Below are 27,034 nucleotides of genomic sequence, written 5' to 3'. Positions count from 1 at the left end.
CAAGATCTGGTTGTTTAAAGTGTGTGGCAAGACTGGGCACGGTGGCTCACGCCTGTGATTCCAACACTTTGGGAGGCTGAGGCGGTCGGATCACTTGGGGTCAGGAGTTCCAGACCAGCCTGGCCAACATGGTAAAACCCTGTCTCTACTAAAAACACAAAAATTAGCCAGGTGTGGTGGCATGTGCCTATAATCAAGCTACTCGGGAGGCTGAGGCAGGAGAATCACTTGAGCCTGGAAGGCTCAAAAAAATAAAAAATAAATAAAATTCCAGAAGAACTATATTTTACTATTCTAAAATTATCTTCAAAAAATAAAACATTCCACATACATCCCAGGAAGTTATAATTACAAGTATAAAAAGCAACAGAGCTGGGCACAGTGGCTCACATCTGTAATCTCAGCACTTTGGGAGGCTGAGGTGGGTGGAGCACAAGGCCAGGAGCTTGAGACCATTCTGCCCAACATGGTGAAACCCTGTCTCTACTAAAAATACAAAAACTAGCCAGGTATGGAGGTGGGCACCTGTAATCCCAGTTACTTGGGAGGAGTTCTCCTGAGGCAGGAGAACTGCTTGAACCCAGGAGGCAGAGGTTGCAGTAAGACCACACCACTGCACTCCAGCCTGGGGCGAGACTCCGTCTCAAGAAAAATAAATAAATAAGGCCGGGCGCAGTGGCTCAAGCCTGTAATCCCAGCACTTTGGGAGGCCGAGACGGGTGGATCATGAGGTCAGGAGATCGAGACCATCCTGGCTAACACGGTGAAACCCCGTCTCTACTAAAAATACAAAAAACTAGCCGGGCGAGGTGGCGGGCGCCTGTAGTCCCAGCTACTCGGGAGGCTGAGGCAGGAGAATGGCGTAAACCCAGGAGGTGGAGCTTGCAGTGAGCTGAGATCTGGCCACTGCACTCCAGCCTGGGCGACAGAGCAAGACTCCGCCTAAAAAAAAAAAAAAAAAAAAGAAAAATAAATAAATAAATAAATGAGTTCACTGTAGATGTATCTATTTAATTCTGGGTCCATCCTGTTCCATTGGTCTATGTGTCTGTTTTTCTGCCAGTACTATGCTGTTTTTGTTACTATAGCTCTATAGTATAATTTGAAGTCAAGTATTCCTCCAGTTTTGTTCCTTTTGCTCAGGATAGCTTTGGCTATTCTGGGTCTTTTGGGCTCTATATACATTTTAGAATTATTTTTTCTTTTTTTGAGGAGCTTCACTCTGTTGCCCAGGCTGGAGTGCAATGGCACGATCTCAGCTCACTGCAACCTCCCAGGTTCAAGTGATTCTCCTGCCTCAGCCTCCTAAGTAGCTGGGATTACAGGCGCCTACCACTATGCCCAACTAATTTTTGTATTTCTAGTAGAGATGGGGTTTCACCATGTTGGGCAGGCTGGTCTTGAACTGCTGACCTCAAGTGATCCACCTACCTTGGCCTCCCACAGTGTTGGGATTACAGGCATGAGCCACTGCACCTGGCTATTTTTTCAGTTTCTGTTAATGTCCCTAGTATTTTGACAAGGATTGCATTGAATCTGTAAATCACTTTGGGTAGTATGGATATTTTATTTTATTTTAAGATGGAGTCTCACTCTGTCACCCAGGCTGGAGTGCAGTGGTGCTATCTTAACTCAATGCAACCTCGACCTCCTGGGTTCAAGCGATTCTCCTGCCTTAGCCTCCCGACTAGCTGGGACTACAGGCATGTGCCACCACGCCCAGCTACTTTTTGGTTTTTGATTTTTTTTTTTTTTTTTTTTTTTTTTTTTGAGACAGAGTCTTGCCCTGTTGCTCAGGCTGGAGTGCAGTGATACAATCTCGGCTCACTGCAACATTTGCCTCCCGGGTTTAAGCAATTCTCTTGCCTCAGCCTCCTGAGTAGCTGGGATTACAGACGTGTGCCACTACACTCAGCTAATTTTTGTATTTTTAGTAGAGACAGGGTTTCACCATGTTGGTCAGCCTGGTCTCTAACTCCTGACCTCAAGTGATCCACCCGCCTCAGCCTCCCAAGGTGCTGGGATTCCAGGCGTGAGTCACAGCGCCAGGCAATTTTTGTATTTTTTTAGTAGGGATGGAGTATCACCACGCTGGCCAGGCTGGTCTCCAATTCCTGACCTTCAGTCATCCACCTGCCTCGGTCTCCCAAAGTGCTGGGATTACAGGCATGAGCCACCACGCCGGACCAGGTCGTATGGATATTTTAAACACTGATTCTTCCAATCTATGGACACAGAATCTCTGTCCAATTTCTTGCATCAATGTTTTATAGTTTTCACTGTAGAGATCTTTCACTTCTTTGGTTAAATTTGTTCCTAAGTATTTTATTTGTAGCTACTGTAAATATAATTACTTTCTTCATTTTTCAGATGGTCCACTGTTGACAACAGAAATGCTACTGACTTTTGTTTGTGGATTCTGTATCCTGCAACTTTTTTTTTTTGAGACGGAGCCTCACTCTGTCACCCAGGCTAGAGTACAGTGGCACCATCTCGTCTCACTGCAACCTCTGCCTCCCAAATTCAAGCGATTCTCGTGCCTCAGCCTCCCGAGTGGCTGGGATTACACGCACCCGCCACCACGCCCGGCTAATTTTTGTATTCTTAATAGTAACGGGGGCCGGGCGCGGTGGCTCAAGCCTGTAATCCCAGCACTTTGGGAGGCCGAGACAGGTGGATCACGAGGTCAGGAGATCGAGACCATCCTGGCTAACACAGTGAAACCCCGTCTCTACTAAAAAATACAAAAAAAACTAGCCGGGCGAGGTGGCGGGCGCCTGTAGTCCCAGCTACTCGGGAGGCTGAGGCAGGAGAATGGCCTGAACCCGGGAGGTGGAGCTTGCAGTGAGCTGAGATCCGGCCACTGCACTCCAGCAAGGGGGACAGAGTGAGACTCCGTCTCAAAAAAAAAAAAAAAAAATAGTAATGGGGTTTCTCCATGTTGGCCACGCTGGTCTCAAACTCCTGACCTCAGGTGACCCACCCACTCTCGGTCTCCCAAAGTGCTGGGATTACAGGTGTGAGCCACCGCACCTGGCAACATAGCCTGCAACTTTAATGATTTTGTCAGCTCCAACAGTGTTTTGGTAGAGTCTTTAGGGTTTTCCAAATATAAGATCATACCATCTGCAAACAAGGATAATTTAACTTTTTCTTTTCCAATCTGGATGACTGCTCCAGCTAGGACTTCCAGTACGATGTTGAATAACAGTGGTGAAAGTGGGCACCTTGTTCTGTTCCACATCCCAGAGAAAAAGTTTTCAGTTTTTCCCCATTCAGTACGATACTAGGTGTAGGCCCATCGTATATGGCTTTTTTTTTTTGCGACAGTCTTGTCGTGTTGCCCAGGCTGGAGTGCAGTGTCGTGATCCTGGCTCCCTGCAACCTCCACCTCCCAAGTGGCTGAAATTATAGGCCTGAGCCACCACACCCAGCTAACTTTTGGATTTTTAGCAGAGACAGGGTTTTACCATGTTGGCAAGATGGTCTCAAACTCCTGACCTCAAATGATCTGCCTGCCTGGGCCTCCCAAAGGGCTGTGATTACAGGCGTGAACCACCGCATCCAGCTGTATATAGCTTTTATTGTGTTGAGATATGTTCCTTTTTTTTTGAGACAGGGTCTCACTCTGTTGCCCAGGCTGAAGTGTGGTGGTGTGATCTCCGTTCACTGTAACCTCCGCCTCCTGGGCTCAAGCAATCCTCCCATCTCAGCCTCCTGAGTAGCTAGGACTACAGGTGTGTGCCACAAAGCCTGGCTAATTTTTGTATTTTTTGGAAAGAAAGGGTATTTTTTTTTTTTTTTTTTTTTTTGAGACGGAGTCTCGCTCTGTCGCCCAGGCTGGAGTGCAGTGGCCGGATCTCGGCTCACTGCAAGCTCCGCCTCCCAGGTTCACGCCATTCTCCTGCCTCAGCCTCCCGAGTAGCTGGGACCACAGGCGCCCGCCACCTCACCCGGCTAGTTTTTTGTATTTTTTAGTAGAGACGGGGTTTCACCGGGTTAGCCAGGATGGTCTCGATCTTCTGACCTTGTGATCCGCCCGTCTCGGCCTCCTAAAGTGCTGGGATTACAGGCTTGAGCCACCGCACCCAGCCAGAAAGGGTATTAACCCTCTTGCCTAGGCTGGTCTCACACTCCTGAGATCAAGTAGTCCTCCCGCCTCAGCCTCCCAAAGTGCTGGGATTACAGATGTGAGCCACCATGAACCACCACGCCCAGCCTGAGGTATATTCCTTCTACACCCAGTTTTCTTAGAGTTTTTATCATAAAGGAATGTTGAATTTTATCAAATGCATTTTCAGAATCAATTAAAATGATCAGGCCGGGCGCAGTGGCTCATGCCTGTAATCCCAGCACTTTGGGAGACCAAGGCAGGCGGATCACGAGGTCAGGAGATCAAGACCATCCTGGCTAACACGGTGAAACCCCATCTCTACTTAAAATACAAAAAATTAGCCGGGCGTGGTGGCGGGCGCCTGTAGTCTTAGTTACTCAGGAAGCTGAAGCAGGAGAATCACCTGAACCCGGGAGGCAGAGGTTGCAGTGAGCTGAGATTGTGCCACTGCACTCCAGTCTGGGCAACAGAGCAAGACTCCATCTCGAAAAAAAAAAAAAAATTGTATGGTTTTTCTCCTTCACTCTGTTGATAAAACGTGTAACACTGATTCATCTGCATATGTTGAACCACCCTTGCACTTGTACCCCTGGGCAAAATGCCGCTTGGTCATGATGAACAATCTTTTTTTTTTTGAGATGGAGTCTTGCTCTTGTCTCCTAGGCTAGAGTGCAATGTCGTGATCTCGGCTCACTGCAACCTCCACCTCCCAGGTTCAAGCGATTCTCTTGCCTCAGCCTCCCAAGTAGCTGGGATTACAGGCATGCGCCACCATGCCCGGCTAATTTTTATACTTTTAGTAGAGACGGGGTTTCACGAGGTTGGTCAGACTAGTCTTGAACTCCTGACCTCAGATGACCCAAGATCCGCCCACCTCAGCCTCCCAAAGTGCTAGAATTACGGGCATAAGCCACTGTGCCCAGCCAATGAACCCTCTTTCCAATGTCTTGTTGAATATGGTTTGCTAGTATTCTGCTGAGCATTTCTGCATCAGTGTTCATCAGGGATACTGACCTAACGTTTTCTTTTTTCAGTGTGTCTTTGTCTGGTTTTGGCATCAGGGTACTACTGGTTTTGTAGAATAAGTTTGGACGTATTCCCTCCTCTATTTTTCAGAATAGTTTGAGTAGAATTGATACTAGTTCTTCTTAAAATACTTGGTAAAATTCAGCGATGACGCAATCAGATTCTGGGATTTTCTCTGCTAGGACTCTTTCTATTACAGCTCTGATCTCACTACTTATTCGTCTGCTCAGGTTTGGGATTTCTTCATGGTTCAATCTTGGTAGCTTGTATGTGTCATTTGACATCTTTAATTCATTTGCAAATTACTCAACATATAAAAGATTAATCAACAGTCAGTGAGCCCTTTTCAAAGATGGTAACCCTGATGTATCATAAAAGTAATCCACAAAATTCTACTGATTTCTGGAAAATCTTAAGAGTTCTTAAGCTCTCCACTGCAGCCCCCAGCCCCTAAGGCTGTTCCGTAACAGCCCAGGGCTTATCCAAGCATGGCTACGACACACCAAGACCCTCAGGTGGCCTAAAAGCATACTATTGCAACGTTTCTCTGAGTATAAAACAATTCAAAACAGCCGGGCGCAGCGGCTCACACCTGTAATTCCAGCACTTTGGGAGGTCGAGGCGGGCAGATCACGAGGTCAGGAGATCGAGACCACCCTGGCTAACACGGTGAAACTACGTCTCTACTAAAAATACAAAAATTAGCCGGGCGTGGTGGCGGTGCCTGTAGTCCCAGCTACTCAGGAGGCTGAGGCAGGAGAATGGCGTGAACCCAGGAGACAGAGCTTGCAGTGAGCTGAGATTGCGCCACTGCACTCCAGCCTGGGTGACAGAGCAAGACTCCATCTCAAAAAAAAAAAAAAAAAGGCAGGGCACGGTGGCTCATGCCTGTAATCCCAGCATTTTGGGAGGCCGAGGCAGGTGGATCACGAGGCTGAGACAGGAGAATGGCGTGAACCCAGGAAGCGGAGCTTGCAGTGAGCCGAGATCGCACCACTGTACTCCAGCCTGGGCGACAGAGCGAGACTCCACCTCTAATTAAAAAAAAAAAATTCAAAACTTTTTTTTTTTTGGAAACAGGGTCTCACTATGTCAACCAGGCTAGAATGCACTGACATGATCATGGCTCACTGCAGTTTCTACCTCCTGGGCTTAAACAGTCCTTCCACCTCAGCCACCCAAGTAGCTGGGACTACAGGTGTGCACCATTTGACTAATTTTTAAATTATGTGTAGAGATGAGGTCTCGCTATGTTGCCCACACTGGTCTCAAACCCCTGGGCTCTAGCTATCGTCCTACGTTGGCCTCCCAAAGTGATAGGATTACACACGTGAGCCACTGCGCCTGGCCTCAAAACTTTTTTTAAAGTTGGATAAACATCGTGAAAGGCAACAATCTCTTTTACCGTCTTTCTTTTCTTCTTTCATCCATCCTTTTATCCAGGGCTGCGTAAATGGCATCCGCTTCCTCGTCATCTTTCTCATAGGGTCCGCTTGAGAAGAGGCTCCCAGCGTAGCCATTAAACTGAGAAGCAAACGACATGTGCAGAGAGGTCAGCTTTTCCTCCATCACCATCCCCACCAGCAGAAACAGAGATCATCTCTACTTGTGAAATACTTGCTAAATTATTTTCTCCAGCCAACGAAGCCAAATTGAGGGACAGTCTACAATATAACTGGTGACTACTCTTCAAGTGTCAAGGGCATGAAAGACAGAGGAGCCGCTCCAACTGGAAGGTACCAAGGAGACATGACAAAATGCAACGGGGGTTCCTGAACTGAGCCTAAGTCAGAAAACGGACATTCGTGGAAACACATGAAATGCAAATACGACTGACAGATTAGTTAACAGTACTGTGTCGATGTTAACTCTTTCGTTTCAATAACTGCACTGAGGTCATGTAAGATGGGGAGAAGCTTGGTGAAAGATATGCAGAAACTTTTTTTTTTTTTTGGCACTATTTTTGCAAGTTCCTGCAAATTTAAAATTATTTCAAAACTAAATTTTTTGTTTGTTTGTTTTTGAGACGGAGTCTTACTCTGTTGCCCAGGCTGGAGTGCAGTGGCACGACCTCAGCTCACTGCAAGCTCCGCCTCCCAGGTTCACACCATTCTCCTGCCTCAGCCTCCCAAGCAGCTGGGACCACAGGCGCCCGCCACCGCGCCCGGCTAATTTTTGTGTATTTTTAGTAGAGACAGGATTTCACCGTGTTAGCCAGGATGGTCTCGATCTCCTGACCTGGTGATCTGCCTGCCTCAGCCTCCCAAAGTGCTGGGATTATAGGTGTGGGCCACCATGCCTGGCCTCAAAACTAAAATTATTTTTTTAAATATTCCTCAGAGGAAAGGCGTCACATGTTAGAAGACAGTTAATCGATATTCAGTCAGCTGAGGTTTTTCTGTAGATGTCTTTTTAGAGGGCAAGCACTAAAGCCAAAAAAAGCAAACACTGTCACCAATTCCACTTTAAGTTTTTATCATTAAAGACTGGCAGCCAGGCGCGGTGGCTCAGACCTGTAATCCCAACACTATGGGAGGCCGAGGTGGGCAGATCACCTGAAGTCAGGAGTTCGAGACCAGCCTGACCAACATGGAGAAACCCTGTATCTACTAAAAATACAAAATTAGCCGGCCATGGTGGCACATGCCTGTAATCCCAGCTACTCAGGAGGCTGAGGCAAGAGAAATCGCTTGAACCCGGGAGGCGGAGGTCACGATGAGCTGAGATCGCACAACTGCACTCCAGGCCGGGCGCGGTGGCTCAAGTCTGTAATCCCAGCACTTTGGGAGGCCGAGATGGGCGGATCACGAGGTCAGGAGATCGAGACCATCCTGGCTAACACGTTGAAACCCCGTCTCTACTCAAAAAAATACAAAAAACTAGCCGGGCGATGTGGCGGGCGCCTGTAGTACCAGCTACTCGGGAGGCTGAGGCAGGAGAATGGCGTAAACCCGGGAGACGGAGCTTGCAGTGAGCTGAGATCCGGCCACTGCACTCCAGCCTGGGCGACAGAGCCAGACTCGGTCTCAAAAAAAAAATAAATAAATAAAAACAACTGCACTCCAGCCTGGCCAACAAGAGCAAAACTCCGTCTCAAAAAAAAAAAGACTGGCCAACACGAAATGCCAAGGCAGCGGTCCCAACATCTGCAAGAACACCTCCTCTGACAAGAGTGAAACTTCGTCTCATATTTTTCCTCCTCCCTCTCACTCTCTGTAAAGATGTCCCATGAATAGCTGAAATTTTAAATGCATGAGCCACTCCAAGCCATTCATTACAGACACCAACACACAATGGTGAGGTCAGCTGCTCCCAGAGACTGGCTGGAGGAGCCACGAAAGCTGGACACATCTCACCTCGTCGTAATTGGTGTCATTTAGATCCTCATCGTCATCGTCAGCAGCCTGGTTTTTCTTCATCTGGTCCCCAACAGTTCTCTTGCCTGGGGGCGCGTGGCGATCATCCACGGGATCATTTGCATCACGGGCGGGCCCGATGTCTGACCGTGTGGTGAAGCCAGTGGCGCTGCGGGAGACCCCCAGGACACCCGGTATCTGAACAACTCTGTTCCTGTGCTCTTCTCCACCCCTGGTCATCACTTACTAACACCTCTTTTTCTAACACCTCTGGGAAACCTCCAAAGATCCTGGTGACAATGATCTGCAGTCTCAAACGCTACCGATCTTCTCTGCTTACCTGAAGGTTTTAGCCTATCCTGACGATGTTACCAAGGCAATCTCTCTCCACCCTAAGGTTTCCATCATCTCCCCCTCCACATCCAACTAGGCCCTTAAACCCAAGTTGGCCCAAACTGAGGTCCTCTTCTGTACCCACCTTATAGCTGCTCTGGGGTGTTTCAGCTGATAACAGCACTGCTGTCCCAGATGACATAATCTTTGCCTCCCTCTCCCACTTTCCCCATCCTGTCTGTCCCCAAGTACTAATGAATCCACCTTCAAAATCCCTCCTTCCCAGACTATGACTCGCATCACAGCTGGAAACCAAGGTAGCTCTCCCTGCCTTTAGCCTTCTTCTACTTCAACCCATGCTCTGCCAGATGATTCTTTCCAAAACACAGCTCTGACTAAAAAATTCTGGGCCGGGCGCAGGGGCTCATGCCTGTAATTCCAACACTTTGGGAGACTGAGGCAGGTGGATCATGAGGTCAGGAGTTCAAGACCCCCCTGGCCAACATGGTGAAACCCTGTCTCTACTGAAAATATAAAAATTAGCCAGGTGTGGTGGTGGGCACCTATAATCCCAGCTACTCAGGAGGCTGAGGCAGAAAACTGCTTGAACCGGGGAGGCAGAGGTTGCAGTGAGCTGAGATCACGCCATCGCACTCCATACAGAGCAAGACTCCGTCTCAAAAAATAATAATAATTCTGAAGGGTCATGGTCTTTCTAATACATCCAGGAGCTGCAGCCTGACGCTCAAAGCCTCTCCAACTTCCTGAGCTCTTTTCTATTGGTTGCACATTCCACTCACACTGGACTCCCTCCTGTTCTCTGGGCTTCCTCCTTACCTCACTTTTTTCCGAACTCCTGCACACAGAATGTCAGTTTCTCTTTTATCGCTACCACGTTTCTGCAGCCCTAAGTCCAGCTCTCCTACTAAACTTGACTCCAATGCTACTCTCCATTAAGCATTGGGTTCTAAATCTGGTCTTCTTTACGTGCTTATTTATGCTAATACCAAACCCTCCTTAGTGAGCTTCTGGTCCTCTGATGATGCTGTCACTATCGGAGCTTTGTGTGTGCCCCACAGATTCTAATATAATACCACCACCAAGAAAAACCCAGTAGTTTTCCTCATCAAATGAATAGCCAAATAGGGTAACAACGACTGCTCACTTATCCAGCAACGTATGGTGGTCATCTGTGTTGCAGGCAAGGAGGACCCAGGCACGCTTAAGGCGGGGCGGGGCGGGGGGTGTGTCAGCCTGACCTGGGGAAGGTGGTCGCGTGTTTCCACTACACATCAGATTCCTCTACACCTCACTGCAGACTGCATACATCATTCCCCATCTTACAGACCAAAACACTGGGCTGAGAGCCAACATGTCCCATCTAGGCGGCAGGCAGGGTGCACACACTTATGTCCTGACCCCAAAGCCCGTTGCTTCCTGCAGGGATTAAGCCGATCCACCAAGCGTCTTTTAGACAGCGCGGCCACAGACCCCCGCCCCCAAACACGCGCACTGCGCTCCGCTAGCCGGGTCCCCGCCCCTGGCGCGCCGCTCCAGGCCTCACCCCCGGCCCAGCCCCGGCACGTAGCCGAGCGGAGCGGGCATCCCCAGGAACGGCTTCTTCTTCTTGTTCATGGCGGCGGCGACGACCAAGGCTAGGAAGCAACGGAATGAGGCAGCGGAAGAGGGGAAGCAGCAGAGACTCCAGGCTTCGACGTCCGAGGCGCTCCGCAGGAAGGTGTCGCGAACGTCGCGTCACCCGCGCCCCGGAAGCAGAGCCCTCAGTCCGCACACGCCCCGCCCACTTTTTTACTCCCCGGGCGGAAGCCCCGACGTGCCGGTTCGACGACTTCCGGCCGCGGCTAAGGGGAGGGGACGTGGCAGGCGCGTGCGCGGGAGCGCCTCCTCGTGGCGAGGCGGGGAGAGCCAGGCCGAGCCTGCACTGGGACCCTAACAGGCCCCGGGGGGCCAAAAATAGCCTGAGGCATCGCTCCTTCCCGAGTGCTCTCATGCATTCCCGAGGAGACCTGTCTGTGCCAATAGGACCCGTGGTCCCCTCCCTCTGAACCAGCCCAGCTGCCCGCCCTCGCCCCGGGTGGGCCCTGATCACTTCCAAGCAGAGCTGTACCCTGTCCAGTTGTGCAGAGCTTGTGTGTACTGGTTATGGGCACACCTGTCCGTGTGCGTCCTGGGCGCACACTGCTGCCCTAAGCTTTCAGCACTCATATTCTTTTTTGTTGTTGTTGTTGTTGTTGTTGAGACGGTGTCTCGCTCTGTTGCCCAGGCTGGAGTGCAGTGGCGCAATCTCGGCTCACTGCAAGCTCCGCCTCCCGGGTTCACGCCATTCTCCAGCCTCAGCCTCCGGAGTAGCTGGGACTACAGGCGCCCGTCACCACACCCGGGTAATTTTTTGTGTTTTTAGTAGAGACGGGGTTTCACCATTCACAGGATGGTCTCGATCTCCTGACCTCGTGATCCGCCTGCCTCGACCTCCCAAAGTGCTGGGATTACAGGCCTGAGCCACCGCGCCTGGCCTAGCACTCATATTCTTGAACCTCCATTCATGCATCTGTCCCTCCAGTGGGACTAGAGACCCCACCCACGCCCACCAACATGCCTTGGACATTCTGGTGAGAGCCACATCCTCAGCTCCTGGAGAGCTAATTGAAATAAACAACCGTAGTTGACCTGTAGGGAACACGTCAGCACATGAACACGGCTGTCAAGCATGTGAGTGAATTCTATGTGTGCGATTAGTGGTGTATGATTAGTGTGTGTGATTAGTGGGGTGTGTGATTAGTGTGTGTATGATTAGTGTGTGTGATTAGTGTGTGTGACTAGTGTGTGCGATTAGTGTGTGTATGATTAGTGTGTGCGATTAGTGTGTGTGATTAGTGTGTATGATTAGTGTGTGTGATTAGTGGTGTATGATTAGTGTGTGTGATTAGTGTGTGTGATTAGTGTGTGTGATTAGTGGTGTATGATTAGTGTGTGTGATTAGTGTGTATGATTAGTGTGTGTGATTAGTGTGTGTGATTAGTGGTGTATGATTAGTGTGTGTGATTAGTGGTGTATGATTAGTGTGTGTGATTAGTGTGTGTGATTAGTGTGTATGATTAGTGTGTGTGATTAGCAGTGTATGATTAGTGTGTGTGATTAGTGTGTGTGATTAGTGGTGTATGATTAGTGTGTGTGATTAGTGTGTGTGATTAGTGTGTATGATTAGTGTGTGTGATTAGCAGTGTATGATTAGTGTGTGTGATTAGTGTGTGTGATTAGTGGTGTATGATTAGTGTGTGTGATTAGTGGGGTGTGTGCACACCGAGGTCACGTGTGCTCGTGTTCTGGGTGCACGTGCATGACTGTACTCTGTGCATGCATTTCTACATGTCTGTGTGCATCTCTGCTCCTTCTGCTGTAAGACATCTTCCAGAGCCCCTACATACACCCAGGGAGAGCACCCAGGCTCCTGGGCAGAGCAAGCCGAATAGCTGGTTGCAAGCCTGGCCTGCCACTGCACCAGGCAACCACAGTTCCCCAGCCCAGCCCCATCCCAGCACTTCTCACTGGAGTCCTGGAGCAAACACACCGCTCCAGCCTGTTACAACCTCCTTGGAGTTCCTCTCTGCCCCATCTCCAGGCAAGCCCCTTTCAGTTACAGAGCACTGTACCGCCCCCTCTCCCCCGGGCACTGAGCCAGGTTCTGGGGCTGCAGGGGGAAGGGAGAACCACCCTGATGTTCACAGTGGGGTGGGCGGTAAGCAAGAGTCAAGCTGGTTTCTCCGGGGAAGCGGGAGCCCATTTGAGAGAGAGTAAAGAGGTAGGAGACCAGGGAAGTGTGTGGGAGGGGTTGATCTGCCCCTTGTCCTGGCTCTGGTGGGTAGAAGGCCCCCGTAAGATGCTCCTCAGCCCACCCCCACGCACAGAGGGGCCCGACCTCAGAGGACCCCCGGCAGGTGCACGGGGACTCTTCTCCGCGGAGTCGTGCCCAGGGGCGCACGGACGCCCCTCGCCCTGGCGGACAGCCTTGGCGCACGCAGGCCCGCGCGCCGCCGACACACCTCGGAGCTCCCGGAGCGCGCCCGGCACACAGGGCTCGGCGGCAGGTGCCTCGCCGCGCACACTCGCGGGCCGCGGGGACCGGCTCGGGCGCGGGGCCGGCTGGGGCGGGGCGGGGCGGCGGCGCGCGTTCCCCGCCGGCCACACCGGCCGCCCTGCACTCGGCGAGGGGCGTGTGCGCGGGCCTGGCACCCGCGGGCCCCATGTTCACCGAGCTGAGGTCCAAGCTGAGCCCCCCGCGTGGCCGCGCCGGGGCCGTGCGCGCGGGCTTCGGGGAGCGCCGGGATGTGGACGGTGAGCGGGGCTGGACCCGGGCGCGGGGATTTCGCGGGCGGGGGTCTCAGGGACCCAGAGGCACGGTGGGGGGGCGGGACCTGGCGGGTGTCGAGCGGCGGCGGCGGCGGCTGGGGGTATTCGGCGGATGTCTCGGCTTAACGGGGTTCCGTGGCCTTTGTCCTGCTTTCGGGGGCAGCCAGCCTCAGGCCTTGGGGGTCAGGGCGCCCTTGGCTTGGGGTGAGGGGGTGACAAGCCGGGGCGCCTGTGTTCAGGTTGGCACTACGCTCGGGTCACCTTTTCCTGCGCGCGGAGAAAACCCTCCGCAGCCTTTGCAGTGGGGCCGAGAGGGGGCCGAGGTCACATCCCGCCTCGGTGCCCCCGCCCCATTTCCTTCTGGAATCCTGACGTTGAGGCGGGAGGGACCGGACCGACAGACCGCGGGAAGGACGGAACTCCCTCCGGGAGTGCGGGCAGGAAATGGGCGGAGCCTGCTTGGCCTGGGCAGGTGCAGTGTGAGCGGAGGAGTCCGACGGGTTCCCCCGGCTGCCGCGCGCTTCTGCACCAGCCCCGCCGCTGCAGGCCCTGCAAAGCCCGGAGACCACGGTGCCTGTCCGCTGGAAGGCGCAGCCTTAGAATAAATCTTTTCCCACAGCAGTAGGGGCTACCTCGGGGCGGTGGCCCACTGACCACACCCTCTGCTGACCCTAGACCTCAAATCTGGAGTCACCAGGGGTCCTGTTCCTGAAAGTTGCAAGAATGGGGGAGGAAGGTGTTAAGTCTCTTAAGTCTTACAGGGGTGGGAGGACCGGGGAGTAGGATGTGGTTTTCCCCCAATAATCAGACCTCCTAGACACATCCTCAACCCCTGCCCTGGGTGTGGAGTGGGTGGCTGAGTCTGGAGCCGGGAGGGTCTGTCACTCTAGGGTGGATGGGGTGAGGGCCCTAGCATGGGAACCTCACCTGCCCTGCTGAAGTCCTGGGTGCTGTAAAGACAGGGGCAGGCCTTCTGTCTCCCCACAGGCTCTGTTCACTTGCAGACACCATACAGAGCCTTCATTCATTCATTCATTCACAATGAACGTGGGGTGCCCCTGTGTAACAGACGTGGATCAAGACACCTGCCTCCCGAGACTCAGGTCAGCAGAGATGATGATAAAGCTCAGATGAGATGCTTTAATGCAGTTACTGCAGGAAGAGGGAGCACAGAGCATCACCGTGGGTCCCCAAGCAATGGCTGCACCCCACATACCTGTGCTGACCTGCCCATATCCAGTGGGTACCCACCATTCATACGGCCGGTGTTTTCCCGGGCCTGCAGGCCCTGTGGGAGGCAGCACGGCTGGAGAGCCCAGCGCGTGTTTGCGGAGTGAGGCCTGCTTGTGGGTTGGCCCAGAGTTCAGGCTGTCAATGAGTCATAACCAGTAAGTCGGGCCCCAACGCCAGATAGGGCTGTGTGAACTGGGTTTCTTCAATGGCGACGGGCAAGCAGCATCCTCAGCCCGGTTTCCCCAGCACAGACGACCTCCCCAGACTCGGGACCTGCCTTTCCTCACAGCAGGCTGTGTGTGCACTTCCTGGTCTGGTGTGGTGTGTGCAAGGCTTGTGGGCCAGCCCAAGGCAAGGGTGAGGTCAGGGCTGTCCCAGGACAGCTCCTCCTGCCATATCTGAGGTCCCTTCCCTTGTGGGCACATCCTCTGATCTAAGCAGAATCCATTCTGCTCCCCAGAGTGAGGGCTGTAGACTTGCAAGAGGAAAGGCGTTCCCAGTTCTTCTCTTTTCGTGCTGGGTGAGGTCCTCAAAACGGGTCCTGCACACTTCCTTCTGCCTTTGGAGGCCTGGGAACCCCTCACTGGCGAAGTGATTTCCCACGCTAGTGTAGAGGAGATGGGGCAGGGAGCTAGCTCTCAAGTAGAGGAAGCCTCTGGTTCTGCCCTTGACTGCCCTGACCAGGCACCCACACACACAGCCACTGCCCACTTCAGCTTCTGCCAGACCCTCCTGGAGCACACGGTGTCAGCTGAGAGCATCCCCTGCCACTTGCCTGGGACACCTGGCACCAGTCTCACATGGCATGACTCCCGCAGCCAGAGGGCGGCCAGCAGCAGGCCAATCAAGCTCCTGCAGCAGCCCGGCACAGAGACCCCCCAGGTACCCACCCCCTCCACCCACCTCCATCCCTGCCCTCCCTCTCCACCACTCTCATTTTGGCTGCCACGCCCCTCCCCTGCAGGGCCGGCTGTACTCTGATCACTATGGCATGTACCACACAAGCCCCTCGCTGGGCGGCCTGACCCGGCCCGTGGTCCTGTGGAGTCAGCAGGATGTCTGCAAGTGGCTCAAGAAGCACTGTCCCCACAACTACCTCGTCTACGTGGAGGCCTTCTCCCAGCATGCCATCACCGGTACAGTGGGGCTGAGGGTGCTGTGGGGGTGGGGCTACCTGCCTCAGAGCATCTCCTCCCCACACTCAGCCTGCCTTTCTCTTGCTATTGTTTTCATCTGTCTAGTTTCTTCTGTGAATCCACCTTCCCTCTGGTCTTCATCTCTGCAGAATCTGTCTTTTTTATCTCTTCGCCTTTCTTTCTGTGTCTCTTCCCATCTCTCCGTGCTATCTTCATCTGGCTTTTCTCTTCCGTCCCTGCCTTTTGCTCTTCATCTTTTCCCTCTGCCTCTCTCCCTCTAAGTTTATCTGTTTCACTGATTCTCTTTCTCCCTCTGAGTCTCGTTGTACCCTGCTTCCTCTCTCTCTCTTCCCTCTTTCTCTTTCAGTCCCTGCCTGTGCCTTCACTCAGTTTGTTGTTTGTTTCTGAGAAGGAGTCTCGCTCTGTTGTCCAGGCTGAAGTGCAATGGCACAATCTCGGCTGACTGCAACCTCTGCCTCCCAGGTTCAAGTGATCCTCCTGCCTCAGCCTCCTGAGTAGCTGGGACTACAGGCGCACACCACCAAGCCCAGCTAATTTTTATATTTTTAGTAGAAACGGGGTTTCACCATGTTGTCCAGGCTGGTCTTGAACTCCTGACCTCAAGTGATCTGCCCTCCTCAGCCTCCCAAAGTGCTGGGATTACAGGCGTGAGCCACGGCACCAGCCTTGCCTTGGCTCTTGATGCCTCTGTTGGCCTCAGCTCAGCCCCTCTTCCCTCTCCCCAGGCCGGGCACTGCTGCGGCTGAATGCGGAGAAGCTGCAGCGGATGGGGCTGGCCCAGGAGGCCCAGAGGCAGGAGGTGCTGCAGCAGGTGCTCCGCCTGCAGGTGCGTGAGGAGGGGCGGAGCCTGCAGCTGCTCAGCCAAGGTCAGTGTGAGGTGCCAGAGAGGCCTGGGGGCTGATGGAGAAGCCCCTCTGAGTGTGGGGTGGGATGACCTCAGGGGGGTGGCTGTGAGCCCCAATAAGGTCCCTAATGCAGATGATGCCAAAGACCCCCCCCCATCCTCACCCTCTTCCACCCCACAGCTTCCTTTGGGAAAATGTCCTAGCTGCTGCTGAGGCTTGAACCCAGACCCCAGCACTGTGACGGGAGTCCATGGCTAGGGAGGAGGCAGAACTGGCCCCGCAGCCCCTCTTGGACCCTGCAGGATGCCGGGGCGGTCAGGCTGGCCCAACGGACAGACAGGACCAGGATCACCACTCCCGGCGCCTCTGGTTGGACATTCCAGGTCATGCCCTGGGGCTGGGTGGGTAGGGGCTGCTTGAGTGTGGCCCCACCTCCTGGGACCTGAGCCCAAGCCCTCCCCTAGTGCTGCTGGCAGCATGTGGGGCAGCTGCCTGGAGCCAGAGCCGGTTTGGATGTCCCCCCAGACTCCCAGGGAGTCTGTTTATTTACATTCCCCTCTCCACGTGATGTCCGTCCCCCATCGCCTGCTGAGTCATCTGTCTGTCCACCCACCCAGCCCAGTTCTAGGCAGTTCCCCAGCACCTCCAGGTTGGCCCACACAGGTGCCATAAGTTGCCTTGGCTCCCTGTGGCTTGTGCCCATGCCCCTGCCGGAGCCCAGCAGGCCCACCCATCATCTAGAGCAGTGGCCATCAGCACCTGCCCAGCGGCACCATGTCAGGCACTTTCATCATTATTTATACATCCTCACCACACCCCCTCTATTCATGAGAAGAAAGCTGAGAAAGGCCCAGATTGACCAAGCACCAGAGACAAAATGTGGCACAACAAGGACCTCAGCACTGTCCAGGTGGCTCTGTGCCCAGGGCCCAGGCTCAGCAGTGCTCCCTGCCCTATCTTTGGGAAAATCTTGCTTTTACGGTGGTCCCCACTCCCGCCCTCAAGAACAAGGGCCTTGTGCGTGGGCTTTCCCATTGCCGCTTTCCCAAGAAGGCCTGTGAGGATTCAGGGGAGAGGCCTCCCCAGGGCCGCTTCCCCTACACCCGCCCAGAGACCCGAGCAACCCCTCTCTGGGTGGTTCAGGGCTGGTGCTGCCTGGCGGAAGGACAGTGAGGGCAGCCCTGGCCAGCCCCGCCCTCTTGTGCCTCTGCCCTCTCCCGATCCCCTCGGGGCTTCTGAAAATCTCAGGGACAGATGAGGCTGAGCCCCCAGTCCCCTCTGTGTGCTTTGAGCCTCCAGACTCAAGGCTGGTCACTGCGGGTCCCAGGTAGAATTTGGACAACTGGCCTGGCCGCTCCCCTCCCGTAAGCCCCCAACAAGGGGAGACCCTCATCCCTGCCCCTGTGTGGCTGCCCAAGTATTCTGCCTGCCTCCCACCATCAGCCCTCACCCGGGATGCCCGTCCGCCTCTGCTCCCCTCCCTCCTCCTCTGTCTTGCCCTGGCTCACGCACGCCTGTCTCGTCTTCCTTGTTTTGTGCTCACTTTTTTATACTCTGACAAAAAAATAATAATAATAATCAGAAATAAAGCTGGTTCCCAAGTGCTGGCCATGCTGCGTCTGCGAGAGGGCGTCCGGGCAGCCGCGGCCACGAGGGGGCAGTGGCGTCGCTCCCCGGAGAGGCGTCCGGGCAACCGCAGCGCAGAGGCTGGAAACAGGGCTCAAGCCACACCCGCGCGCGGCCCCCAGCGCTGGACACGACGCCCGGCACGCTGGAAGGGACAGCCCAGACAGCGCGTGAGGGTCCTGCGGCTGCCATGACAGAGGACCACCGAGGGGTGCTGAGAACAGCAGACACTCATTCTCTCACAGTTCTGGAGGCCGCAGTCCAAAATCCAGCTCTCCCGGGGCCTCCTGGGGAGACTCCTCGCCTCTCCAGCTTCCAGTAGCTGCCGGGAGAACTCGGGCTCATGGGCATTACCCGTCCCCACCTCTGTAATCAGATCACCTCCTCTTCTGTCTCTCAAATCTACCTCTGCCGGGCGCGGTGGCTCAAGCCTGTAATCCCAGCACTTTGGGAGGCCGAGGCGGGCCGATCACAAGGTCAGGAGATCGAGACCACGGTGAAACCCCGTCTCTACTAAAAATACAAAAAACTAGCCGGGCGTGGTGGCGGGCGCCTGTAGTCCCAGCTACTCGGAGGCTGAGGCAGGAGAATGGCGTGAACCCGGGAGGCGGAGCTTGCAGTGAGCCGAGATCGCGCCACTGCACTCCAGCCTGGGCGACAGAGCGAGACTCCGTCTCAAAAAAAAAAAAAAAAAAAAATCTACCTCTGTCTCCCTCTTATAAGGATGCTTGGACTTAGGGCCACCTGGGTAATACAGGATAATCTCCTCATCGCAAGACCTTTAATCACATCTGCAAATACCCTTTCCCAATAAGATTCCATTCCCACGTTCAGGGATAACACACGAACATCCGGCCGGGCGCGGTGGCCCATGCCTGCAATCCCAGCACTGTGGGAGACCAAGGCAGGGGTGTCGCTGGAGGCCAGGAGTTCAAGACCAGCCTGTGCAGCATAGCGAGACCCCATCTCTACAAAAACTTTGGAAACTAGCCAGGCAAGGTGGCGCACACCTGTAGTCCCAGCTACTTGGTAGGCTGAGGCAGGAGGATTCCTTGAGTCCAGGAGTTCAAGGCACAATGAGCTCTGACCACACAACTGTACTCCAGCCTGGGCAACAGAGCAAGACCCTGTCTCAAACACACACAGATCACAGCACACACCCTGACACACACACACACACACAGCAATCAGACACATAAAAACTCAGAGGTTGGCCGGGCGCAGTGGCTCACGCCTGTAATCCCAGCACTTTGGGAGGCCAAGGCAGGCGGATCACGAGGTCAGGAGATCAAGACCATCCTGGCTAACAGGGTGAAACCCTGTCTCTACTAAAAATACAAAAAATTAGCCGGGCGAGGTGGCGGGCGCCTGTAGTCCCAGCTACTCAGGAGGCTGAGGCAGGAGAATGGCGTGAACTTGGGAGGCGGAGCTTGCAGTGAGCCGATATCATGCCACTGCACTCCAGCCTGGGCGACAGAGCGAGACTCCGCCTCAAAAAAAAAAAAAAAAAAAGAAAAGAAAACTCAGAGGCCACCACACACAGACACTCATACACAGAGATGCAATGACACTGACACCAGCAAACACCAACAAACACAAACACGTGCATGGAGTTGGCCAGACACACAGACACAAAGGTATATAACAGCATGCCCCCATACAAAGATGTCATTACACAAATACACAAATACTAGCATGCAGACAGACAATGACCTCCTAACACGTAGAAACACATGGGACACAGCACATCCCCGGCGCACACAAACGCAGTGTATTACACAACACCCTGGCATGTTGATGCTCACAGAAAACAGCCGTCCCTCACCAGCACCCTGACACTGAGACATGCCACAGCCTGGACATATGGATGCTGAAATCCAGACACATTGTCCCCAGGCACCCTGATGTCTAATCACCCAGATGCTAAAATACAGTCAGGCATTGCCCTCACCTAGCACAGGACACTGTCATATCCTGACACGGCAATGTCCAAACAGGTCGCATGTATGGACACCCAGACTTACACAGGGAAAGCTGACGGCCTTGGATGCACCTAAGGGGACACACACTGACCCCTCAGGAAATCCTGCTGGTCCTGTCCCCAGGGTGGGAAAGGTCAACAAGGGAAGAACATGATGCTAGCCTTGCAGGGAATGCCCTCCCCTTCCTCCTCGGGTCACACAGGCTGGTGTGCACTGGCCTCTCTCTGGCTCAGATTCCCGAGGGAAGGATGGACTGACTGCCTCTTCCGCAAGAGGCAATCTTGCTGTGAGTGCTCTGTGCCAGCCTTGAGTGAAGCAGATCCCAGGCCCCTTTGAAGAAAGACAAAAATCTCATTGCCCAACCCCCCCAGCAGTGCCTCTGAGCTTGCCCCACAGGGGACAGGGAAAGGGGCCCACTGGGCCGGAAGGGCCCCAGTGAAGGAGGCACACCTGGTAGCTCCATTTCCTGACTAGCAACTTCCAGCCCACATCAATTTTAAGGAGTCCAGAATGTTTGTAGTATGCAAAAAGGGGCCTTACGAAACCTTTAAAAGTCTGTTTTAATTGTAAAAATAGTATGTGCACATGGTTTTAAAAAAAATGCTGGCCGGGTGTGGTGACGCACACCTGTAATCCCAGCACTTTGGGAGGCCGAGGTGGGTGGATCATGAGGTCAGGAGTTCGAGATCAGCCTGGCCAGGTTGGTGAAACCCCATCGCTACTAAAAATACAAAAAATCAGCTGGGCATGGTGGCACGTGCCTGTAATCCCAGCTACTCGGGAGGCTGAGGCAGGAGAATTGCTTGAACCCGGGAGGGAGTGGAGATGAATCCACTGCACTCCAGCCTGGGTGACAGAGCCAGACTCCATCTCAAAAAAAAAAAAAAAAACTGCTCTGTGGGCACAAGATGAAAACCCAGAGTCTCCCTGACTCTTCCCTCCTGAGGTCTGAGGCCTTCCCTGGGAGATGGGTGCTGTGAACAGGTAAGAATGGCCCTCCTAAGGCCGGGCGCGGTGGCTCACACCTGTAATCCCAGCACTTTGGGAGGCCGAGGAGGGCAGATCATGAGGTCAGGAGATCGAGACCATCCTGGCTAACACGGTGAAACCCCGTCTCTACTAAAAATACAAAAAAAATTAGTCAGGCGTAGAGGTGGGCGCCTGTGGTCCCAGCTACTCGGGAGGCTGAGGCAGGAGAATGGCGTGAACCCGGGAGGCGGAGCTTGCAGTGAGCCGAGATCACACCACTGCACTCCAGCCTGGGCGACAGAGCAAGACTCTAAAAAAAAAAAAAAAAGGCCCTCCTAGCCAGAGGCGGTGGGTCACACCTGTAATGCCCACACTGTGGGAGGCTGAGGCAGGAAGACGGCTTGAGCCCAGGAGTTCAAGACCAGACTGGTCGATAGAGAAAGACCTCGTCTCTATGAATACTTTAAAACTTAGCCAGGTGAGGTGGCGCACACCTGTAGTTCCAGCTACTTGGGAGGCTGAGGTGGGAGGACTGCTTGAGCCCAGGTGGTAGAGGCTGCAGTGTGCCAAGATCACACCACTGCATTCCAGCCTGAATGACAGAGCAAGACCCTATCTCAAGAAGAAAAAAAGAAAGGAGAAGAAAGGAGAGAAAGGAGAAGAGGGGAAGGGAGGGGAGGGGGAGAGAGGGGAGGGGAGAAGAGAAAGAAAGAAAGAGAGGAAGAGGCCGGGCGCGGTGGCTCAAGCCTGTAATCCCAGCACTTTGGGAGGCCGAGACGGGCGGATCACGAGGTCAGGAGTTCGAGACCATCCTGGCTAACACGGTGAAACCCCGTCTCTACTAAAAAATACAAAAAACTAGCCGGGCGAGGTGGCGGGCGCCTGTAGTCCCAGCTACTCGGGAGGCTGAGGCAGGAGAATGGCGGGAACCCGGGAGGCGGAGCTTGCAGTGAGCTGAGATCCGGCCATTGCACTCCAGCCTGGGCGACAGAGCGAGACTCCCTCTCAAAAAAAAAAAAGAAAGAAAGAAAGAGAGAGAGGAAGGAGAAAGGGAAGGGAGGGAAGGAAGGGAGGGAAGGAAGGGAGGAAGAAGAAAGGAAGGGAGGGAGGGAAGAGAAGGAAGGGAAGGAAGGAAGGAGAAAAGGCAGGAAGGGAGGAAGGGAAGGAAAGCAAGAGAAGGAAGGAAGGGAGGAAGGGAGGGAGGGAACAGAAGAGAAGGAAGGAAGGAAAGAAGAAGGAAGGGAGGGAGGGAGGGAAGGAAAGAAGAAGGAAGGGAGGGAGGGAGGGAAGGAAAGAAGAAGGGAGGGAGGGAAGAGAAGGGAGGGAAGGAAAAAGGAAGGAAGGAGAAAAGGAAGGAAGAGAGGGAAGGGAAGGAAGAGAAGGAAGAGAACGAAGGAAGGAAAGAAAGAAAGAAAAAGAAAGAAGAAAGAAAAAGAGAAAGAAAGACAGACAGACAGACAGACAGACAGACAGACAGGACAGGACAGGACTCTCCTGGGGGAGATTCTTGCGGGTCCTGTGCTAGTCCCGTGTGGGGCCTCCTCCGTCCTCTTTAGGAGAGCTACACCTTTCTCTGCCTCATTCAATTCTCAAGTCCTGTGGTGTCAGTGCCCCGTCGCCTCCAGACCACTCAGCCCACACCGGACCCCAGTGCCCCCTGCAGAAGCCCAGGATATGGGGCAGGGAAGGCCCTGGCACTGGTTCAGAACCACTGCCCCCAGAGCTGGGAAAGGTTGACCCAATGGTCAGTGACCCCAGTGAAGCTCCATGGCCTCAAGCCACCAGGCACCGCCAGGGGCCAGTCGCAAAAGTGGTCTCAGGGCCGGCTGGAAAGAGGCTGAATCCTGCTTTGCCGGTGCACGGCCCCCAGGGCCAGAGGTCAGGGACTCGAGCCCAGAGACCACCCTCGCCGCGCGGGCCAGGATGCGGCGGAATCAGGTCGCCTCAATCCGTGCGCGCCGGACTCCGGGCAGTGCCCAGCGCCCCTATCGGGCCTCAGTTTACCCCACTGTCCAAAAAACTCCCCGCGCCCCAGGACGGCAGAACTGGCTACTCCGGACTGCGGGCCCGGCCGACGGGGGCGGAACCGCGGGGGGGGGACCACAGGCCAGCGCCGGGCCCCCTCCCCGCCCCCTCCCCGCCCCCTCCCCGCCGCGGAGCGGCCGCGGGAATAACGCGAGAGTTCGCCCCCTCCCCCCCGCAGTAAAACTGTCAAAGGTGGGAGGGGCGGGAGCGCGCATGTGCGCAGCGCGGCGCGCAGCCTGCGCCGCCCGGACCCACCGCCCCGCGCCCCGCGCCCCGCGCCCCCCACCCCGGCCCGGCTCGGCCCGGCCGCAGCCCCGCTGGGCGCCGCAGGTAAGCGCCCGGCCGTGCCCCAGCCCCGATCTGGCCGCAGCCCCGGCGCCCACCGCGCCCCGGATCTCGACCCCGCGCGCAGGCCGAGGAGGGGGCCGGGCCCGGAGCCCCCCCGCCCCCCGCCGCGCCCGAGCCCCCGCGCCCCGCGCCGGCGCCGTCTTCCTGCCTCCTCCTTCTCCAGAAAAAGTCGCCATTTTGGTTCACTGCCTTCGCCCCCCCACCCCGCGCCCGCGATCGGCCCTGCCCGGCCAGGCCGAGGCCCGCGCCCCGCGCCCGCGCCCGCTCCCGGCCCCAGGTGACAGGTGGGTGGCGAGGCTGGCCCCAGGTGCGCGTCCCTGGCCGCGCTCACCCGCGCGCCAGCCTGGGCCGGGGTCCCGGGCCGAACGGCCTACGCGGCGGACCCGCTGCTGGCGTCTCCTGCGCGCAGCGCGGCGGAGCCCCCTCTCCCCGCCAGGGCTCCGTGTGCCCGCTGGGCTCGGGAGGGCCGAAGCCCCTTCTCGCCCGGGGCGCCAGTCGCGTCTCTACCTCCCAGGCCGGCCCTGGCCTCAGGTCCCACTACTCTGAATTCTTCTCCCAGGCTTCAGAAAAATTGGGGCCACCGGGGTCGTCAGGTGCTGGGATGACTCATGCGGACCCTGTCTCCTTTCAAAGTTGCAAAGTGAGGACTTCCAGAGAACTTTGTGCCCGGACACTGGCCTCCCCCTTGGCAATGGGCAGTGACTGTCCTGACCTCTGACCTCAGCTCTCTGGCCCTCCTGGACACAGCAGCCCCTTCCCATCCCCTCTGATCTAAGTTAATTAGAAGGTATCAGGAGGGGGCCACCTGCCCACCCAGCCCTCACCCTGCTTCCTGTCCCACCTCTTTCCGTGGCTTTTCCACAGGGCTGAGCCCAGAGTCTCCTCTGCTCCCCAGCTCTCAGGATGGGGTTCCCAGCAGCACAGGACCTCGGGGGGGCCCAGCGTTGGGCAGCAGGGCATTCTCTCTGGCCAGCAGCCTGGGCCTTCACTGCTAGTGCTTCCACTACTTGTTTGGCTGAGGTGGTGGTAATGGGTCTGTGGGCAGGGGACTGAGAGTTCCAGAGAGAGATTGGGGGCGGGTCAGCCTGCCAGGCCCGCAGACAAGTCTGTGAAGAGGGTCAGGGGGGATAGCTCAGCCAGAACAGAGACAGAAGCCTGGTGCAGGGCTGGAGTGGGCTGGGGGTCCTCAGTGCCCACCTTGGCTGTTTTCCATCTGTGTCTGGAGAGAAGATTCCAAGGGTACCTGCCTGGGTAGGTTGGCATTGCATCAGGTCTGCATGGGAGGGTACCAGGGCCCCAGTGAGAAGCTGTGCCCCCACTGCTGGGCCCGGGCAGCTTGTGAGCCAGCAGCCATCATCGGAGACATAATTGTCCCCTGGAGGAATGTTGCCAGCCTCCTTCCTCCTGCACAAGGCACCTCTCCCGGGGGCACACCCCTCCCAGCATCACCTCCAGCATCATCTCTGCAGCTATGGGGCTGTGTGTTGGGAAGGGGATCTGGAAGCTGGTGAGGGTCTCAGGACAGGACTAGATCCTTCCAAACTGATGACGCCTCCTGGGTTATCTGGGGAGACCTTGGCTGGCAGCCCCTCCCCTAAGTCAGAACCCCCCATCACTTGCTTTTCCCACGTGAACAAAACCACAGGAGGGCAGGCCCCTCTTCCCTGACCAGCGAGGACCTGCCAAGGGCGGGGCTCCAGGGCAGCCTCACCACGTGTTCTGAGTGGGGCCCGTCAGGCCTCACAGATTGTCTACTTGCTCCGCAGAGATGACGGATCCTTTCTGCGTTGGAGGCCGTCGGCCCCCGGGGTCCAGCAAGAGTGGTCCCGGGAAGGATGGCAGTCGAAAGGAGGTCCGACTTCCAATGCTGCATGATCCACCGAAGATGGGTAAGAGGAGTCAGGGCCAAAGTCAATTCTGGGCATGGTTCTGGGCAGCAAGGGGTAGGAGTGGGCCACGGCCCCGGGCATCCTGTCTCCAGGTACCCAGCTAGGCCCCTTGAGTTCCCAAGGACCTTACCAGGGGAAGGGTTGCCTTGGACATCGCCCAGGGCCCTGGGTTCTTGTCCTCAGCTGGCCACAGCCCCTGCTCCCGGTGCCCTGGTGTTGGGACAGTGGCGCTCACTGTGGGCCTGTGCAGCCCCCAGTGGTAGACAGTGCTACACAGCTTCCGAGCCTTGCTGTGTTATGTGCTGCAGGGATGCCGGTGGTCCGTGGTGGACAGACAGTGCCTGGCCAAGCCCCTCTCTGCTTTGACCCAGGAAGTCCAGCCAGCGACAAGACAGAAGGGAAGAAAAAGGGGCGGCCAAAAGCCGAGAACCAGGCCCTCCGAGACATTCCTGTGAGCTCCCTCAGGGCCATGGTGGGGCTCATGCTGGGGTCTCCCTGTCCAGCCACTGCCCTGCCCTGATTTGTCCTCTGCACATCTGGTACCAACTCTGTGCCTCAAGGTGTGGGCACTGGCCTGGCAGGCTTCATGTGGTCTGGCTTTATATCTGGTGTGCCGGGAGATTCTGGGCTCCTAGAGCAGGTCTTGTGCATGGCCCCTGCTGGGTGGCTTGAATTCCCACTGCAGTCCGATGTTGAGGGGCTCATGTGGTGTGTGCACCCTGCAGGCCCAGGGAGGGCTCTGAGTGTGGGGCTCGGGCTGGCAGTGGCCCGGGTGGCTGCGGGTCAGCAGCACCACCTTTCCCCACACCTAGCTCTCCCTGATGAACGACTGGAAGGATGAGTTCAAGGCACACTCGAGGGTGAAGTGTCCAAACTCGGGGTGCTGGCTGGAGTTCCCCAGCATCTACGGGCTCAAGTACCATTACCAGCGGTGCCAAGGGGTAAGGGACTGTGGGTCAGGGAAGAGGAGGCCTTGGGGTGTGTCTGGGCAGAGGCCCTTGGGGCCCTGTCCCACACCCGCCCTCCCTGCCCAGGGTGCCATCTCAGATCGGCTCGCCTTCCCCTGCCCCTTCTGCGAGGCTGCATTCACCTCTAAGACCCAGCTGGAGAAACACCGGATTTGGAACCACATGGACCGACCTCTGCCTGCCTCCAAGCCTGGGCCCATCAGCAGGCCGGTCACCATCAGCCGGCCCGTTGGGGTCAGCAAGCCCATTGGAGTGAGCAAACCTGTCACTATTGGCAAACCCGTGGGTGTCAGCAAACCCATTGGCATCAGCAAGCCAGTCTCTGTTGGCAGACCCATGCCAGTCACCAAGGCCATGCCAGTCACTAGGCCCGTGCCAGTCACCAAACCTGTCACAGTCAGCAGGCCCATGCCAGTCACCAAGGCCATGCCGGTCACTAGGCCTGTGCCAGTCACCAAACCCATCACAGTCACCAAGTCTGTGCCAGTCACCAAACCTGTACCTGTCACCAAACCCATTACGGTCACAAAACTTGTGACAGTTACGAAACCCGTGCCGGTCACCAAGCCAGTGACAGTCAGCAGGCCCATTGTGGTCAGCAAGCCGGTGACAGTCAGCAGGCCCATTGCCATCAGCAGACACACACCGCCCTGCAAAATGGTGCTGCTGACCAAGTCGGAAAACAAAGCACCTCGTGCCACAGGGAGGAACAGTGGTAAGAAAAGGTATGGGGCTCGTTCCAGGCCGGGGTGCTCCTCGGCCATGGCCTGGGGGTAATGGGGCCCAAAGTTAGGC

At 55.5% G+C, this 27,034-nt stretch overlaps 3 protein-coding genes across 10 annotated transcripts in view; 2 read left to right on the top strand and 1 right to left on the bottom strand.

The window, feature by feature from the left end:
* The window catches only part of PRPF6 (pre-mRNA processing factor 6), a 54,059-nt gene extending 43,481 nt beyond the window's left edge, over positions 1 to 10,578 (bottom strand). For both annotated transcript variants that reach the window (XM_077952201.1, XM_077952200.1), the window contains exons 1-3: positions 10,394 to 10,578; positions 8,497 to 8,665; positions 6,546 to 6,664 (exon numbers count right to left, since the gene is read on the bottom strand). Coding sequence is in view for 1 of the 2 variants with exons in the window: in XM_077952200.1 (XP_077808326.1) it covers positions 6,546 to 6,664; positions 8,497 to 8,665; positions 10,394 to 10,464 (359 nt within the window). In the remaining variant the exon portion in view is untranslated. The remainder of the gene's footprint in view (positions 1 to 6,545; positions 6,665 to 8,496; positions 8,666 to 10,393) is intronic.
* A 2,085-nt stretch (positions 10,579 to 12,663) lies between these two features.
* Positions 12,664 to 18,041, top strand: SAMD10 (sterile alpha motif domain containing 10). 3 transcript variants are annotated; one of them, XM_028828747.2, is made up of 6 exons: positions 13,028 to 13,182; positions 14,185 to 14,300; positions 15,147 to 15,312; positions 15,395 to 15,566; positions 16,313 to 16,453; positions 16,613 to 18,041. In XM_028828747.2, exons 1-6 carry the CDS (start codon positions 13,174 to 13,176, stop codon positions 16,633 to 16,635), a joined length of 627 nt encoding a protein of 208 aa, XP_028684580.2. In that variant the 5' UTR covers positions 13,028 to 13,173; the 3' UTR covers positions 16,636 to 18,041. The 3 variants fall into 3 exon arrangements, with proteins under 3 accessions (XP_077808341.1, XP_015004038.1, XP_028684580.2); XM_077952215.1 differs by lacking the exon at positions 14,185 to 14,300 and having other exon boundaries at positions 12,664 to 13,182; XM_015148552.3 differs by lacking the exon at positions 14,185 to 14,300 and having other exon boundaries at positions 12,917 to 13,182; positions 15,131 to 15,312.
* Positions 18,042 to 23,247: 5,206 nt separating this feature from the next.
* Positions 23,248 to 27,034, top strand: part of ZNF512B (zinc finger protein 512B) — an 11,006-nt gene continuing 7,219 nt past the window's right edge. Inside the window, exons 1-6 of one of the 5 annotated variants that reach the window (XM_077952204.1) lie at positions 23,248 to 23,364; positions 24,016 to 24,169; positions 25,149 to 25,271; positions 25,580 to 25,722; positions 26,084 to 26,212; positions 26,306 to 26,964. In XM_077952204.1, coding sequence (XP_077808330.1) covers positions 25,151 to 25,271; positions 25,580 to 25,722; positions 26,084 to 26,212; positions 26,306 to 26,964 — 1,052 coding nt within the window. In that variant the 5' untranslated portion in view covers positions 23,248 to 23,364; positions 24,016 to 24,169; positions 25,149 to 25,150. Of the gene's footprint in view, positions 23,365 to 23,524; positions 23,667 to 23,941; positions 24,170 to 25,148; positions 25,272 to 25,579; positions 25,723 to 26,083; positions 26,213 to 26,305; positions 26,965 to 27,034 lie in introns of those variants that run through there. The other 4 variants (XM_077952202.1, XM_077952203.1, XM_028828746.2 and 1 more) reach the window with 4 other exon arrangements.

Source organism: Macaca mulatta, chromosome 10 (genome assembly GCF_049350105.2).
Source record: "Macaca mulatta isolate MMU2019108-1 chromosome 10, T2T-MMU8v2.0, whole genome shotgun sequence".
Lineage (NCBI taxonomy): Eukaryota > Metazoa > Chordata > Mammalia > Primates > Cercopithecidae > Macaca > Macaca mulatta.
Note: the sequence above shows the minus strand (reverse complement) of the source record. Positions and strands in the feature narration are given on the sequence as shown.

Excerpts from the sequence above, each read along its gene's own strand:
- SAMD10 (XM_077952215.1), top strand. The coding sequence starts at position 12,728 with ATGCTCCTCAGCCCACCCCCACGCACAGAGGGGCCCGACCTCAGAGGA. Across the intron at positions 15,313-15,394 it reads CCGGCACAGAGACCCCCCAG|GGCCGGCTGTACTCTGATCA; the intron begins GTACCCACCCCC and ends CCTCCCCTGCAG. Across the intron at positions 15,567-16,312 it reads CTCCCAGCATGCCATCACCG|GCCGGGCACTGCTGCGGCTG; the intron begins GTACAGTGGGGC and ends CCCTCTCCCCAG.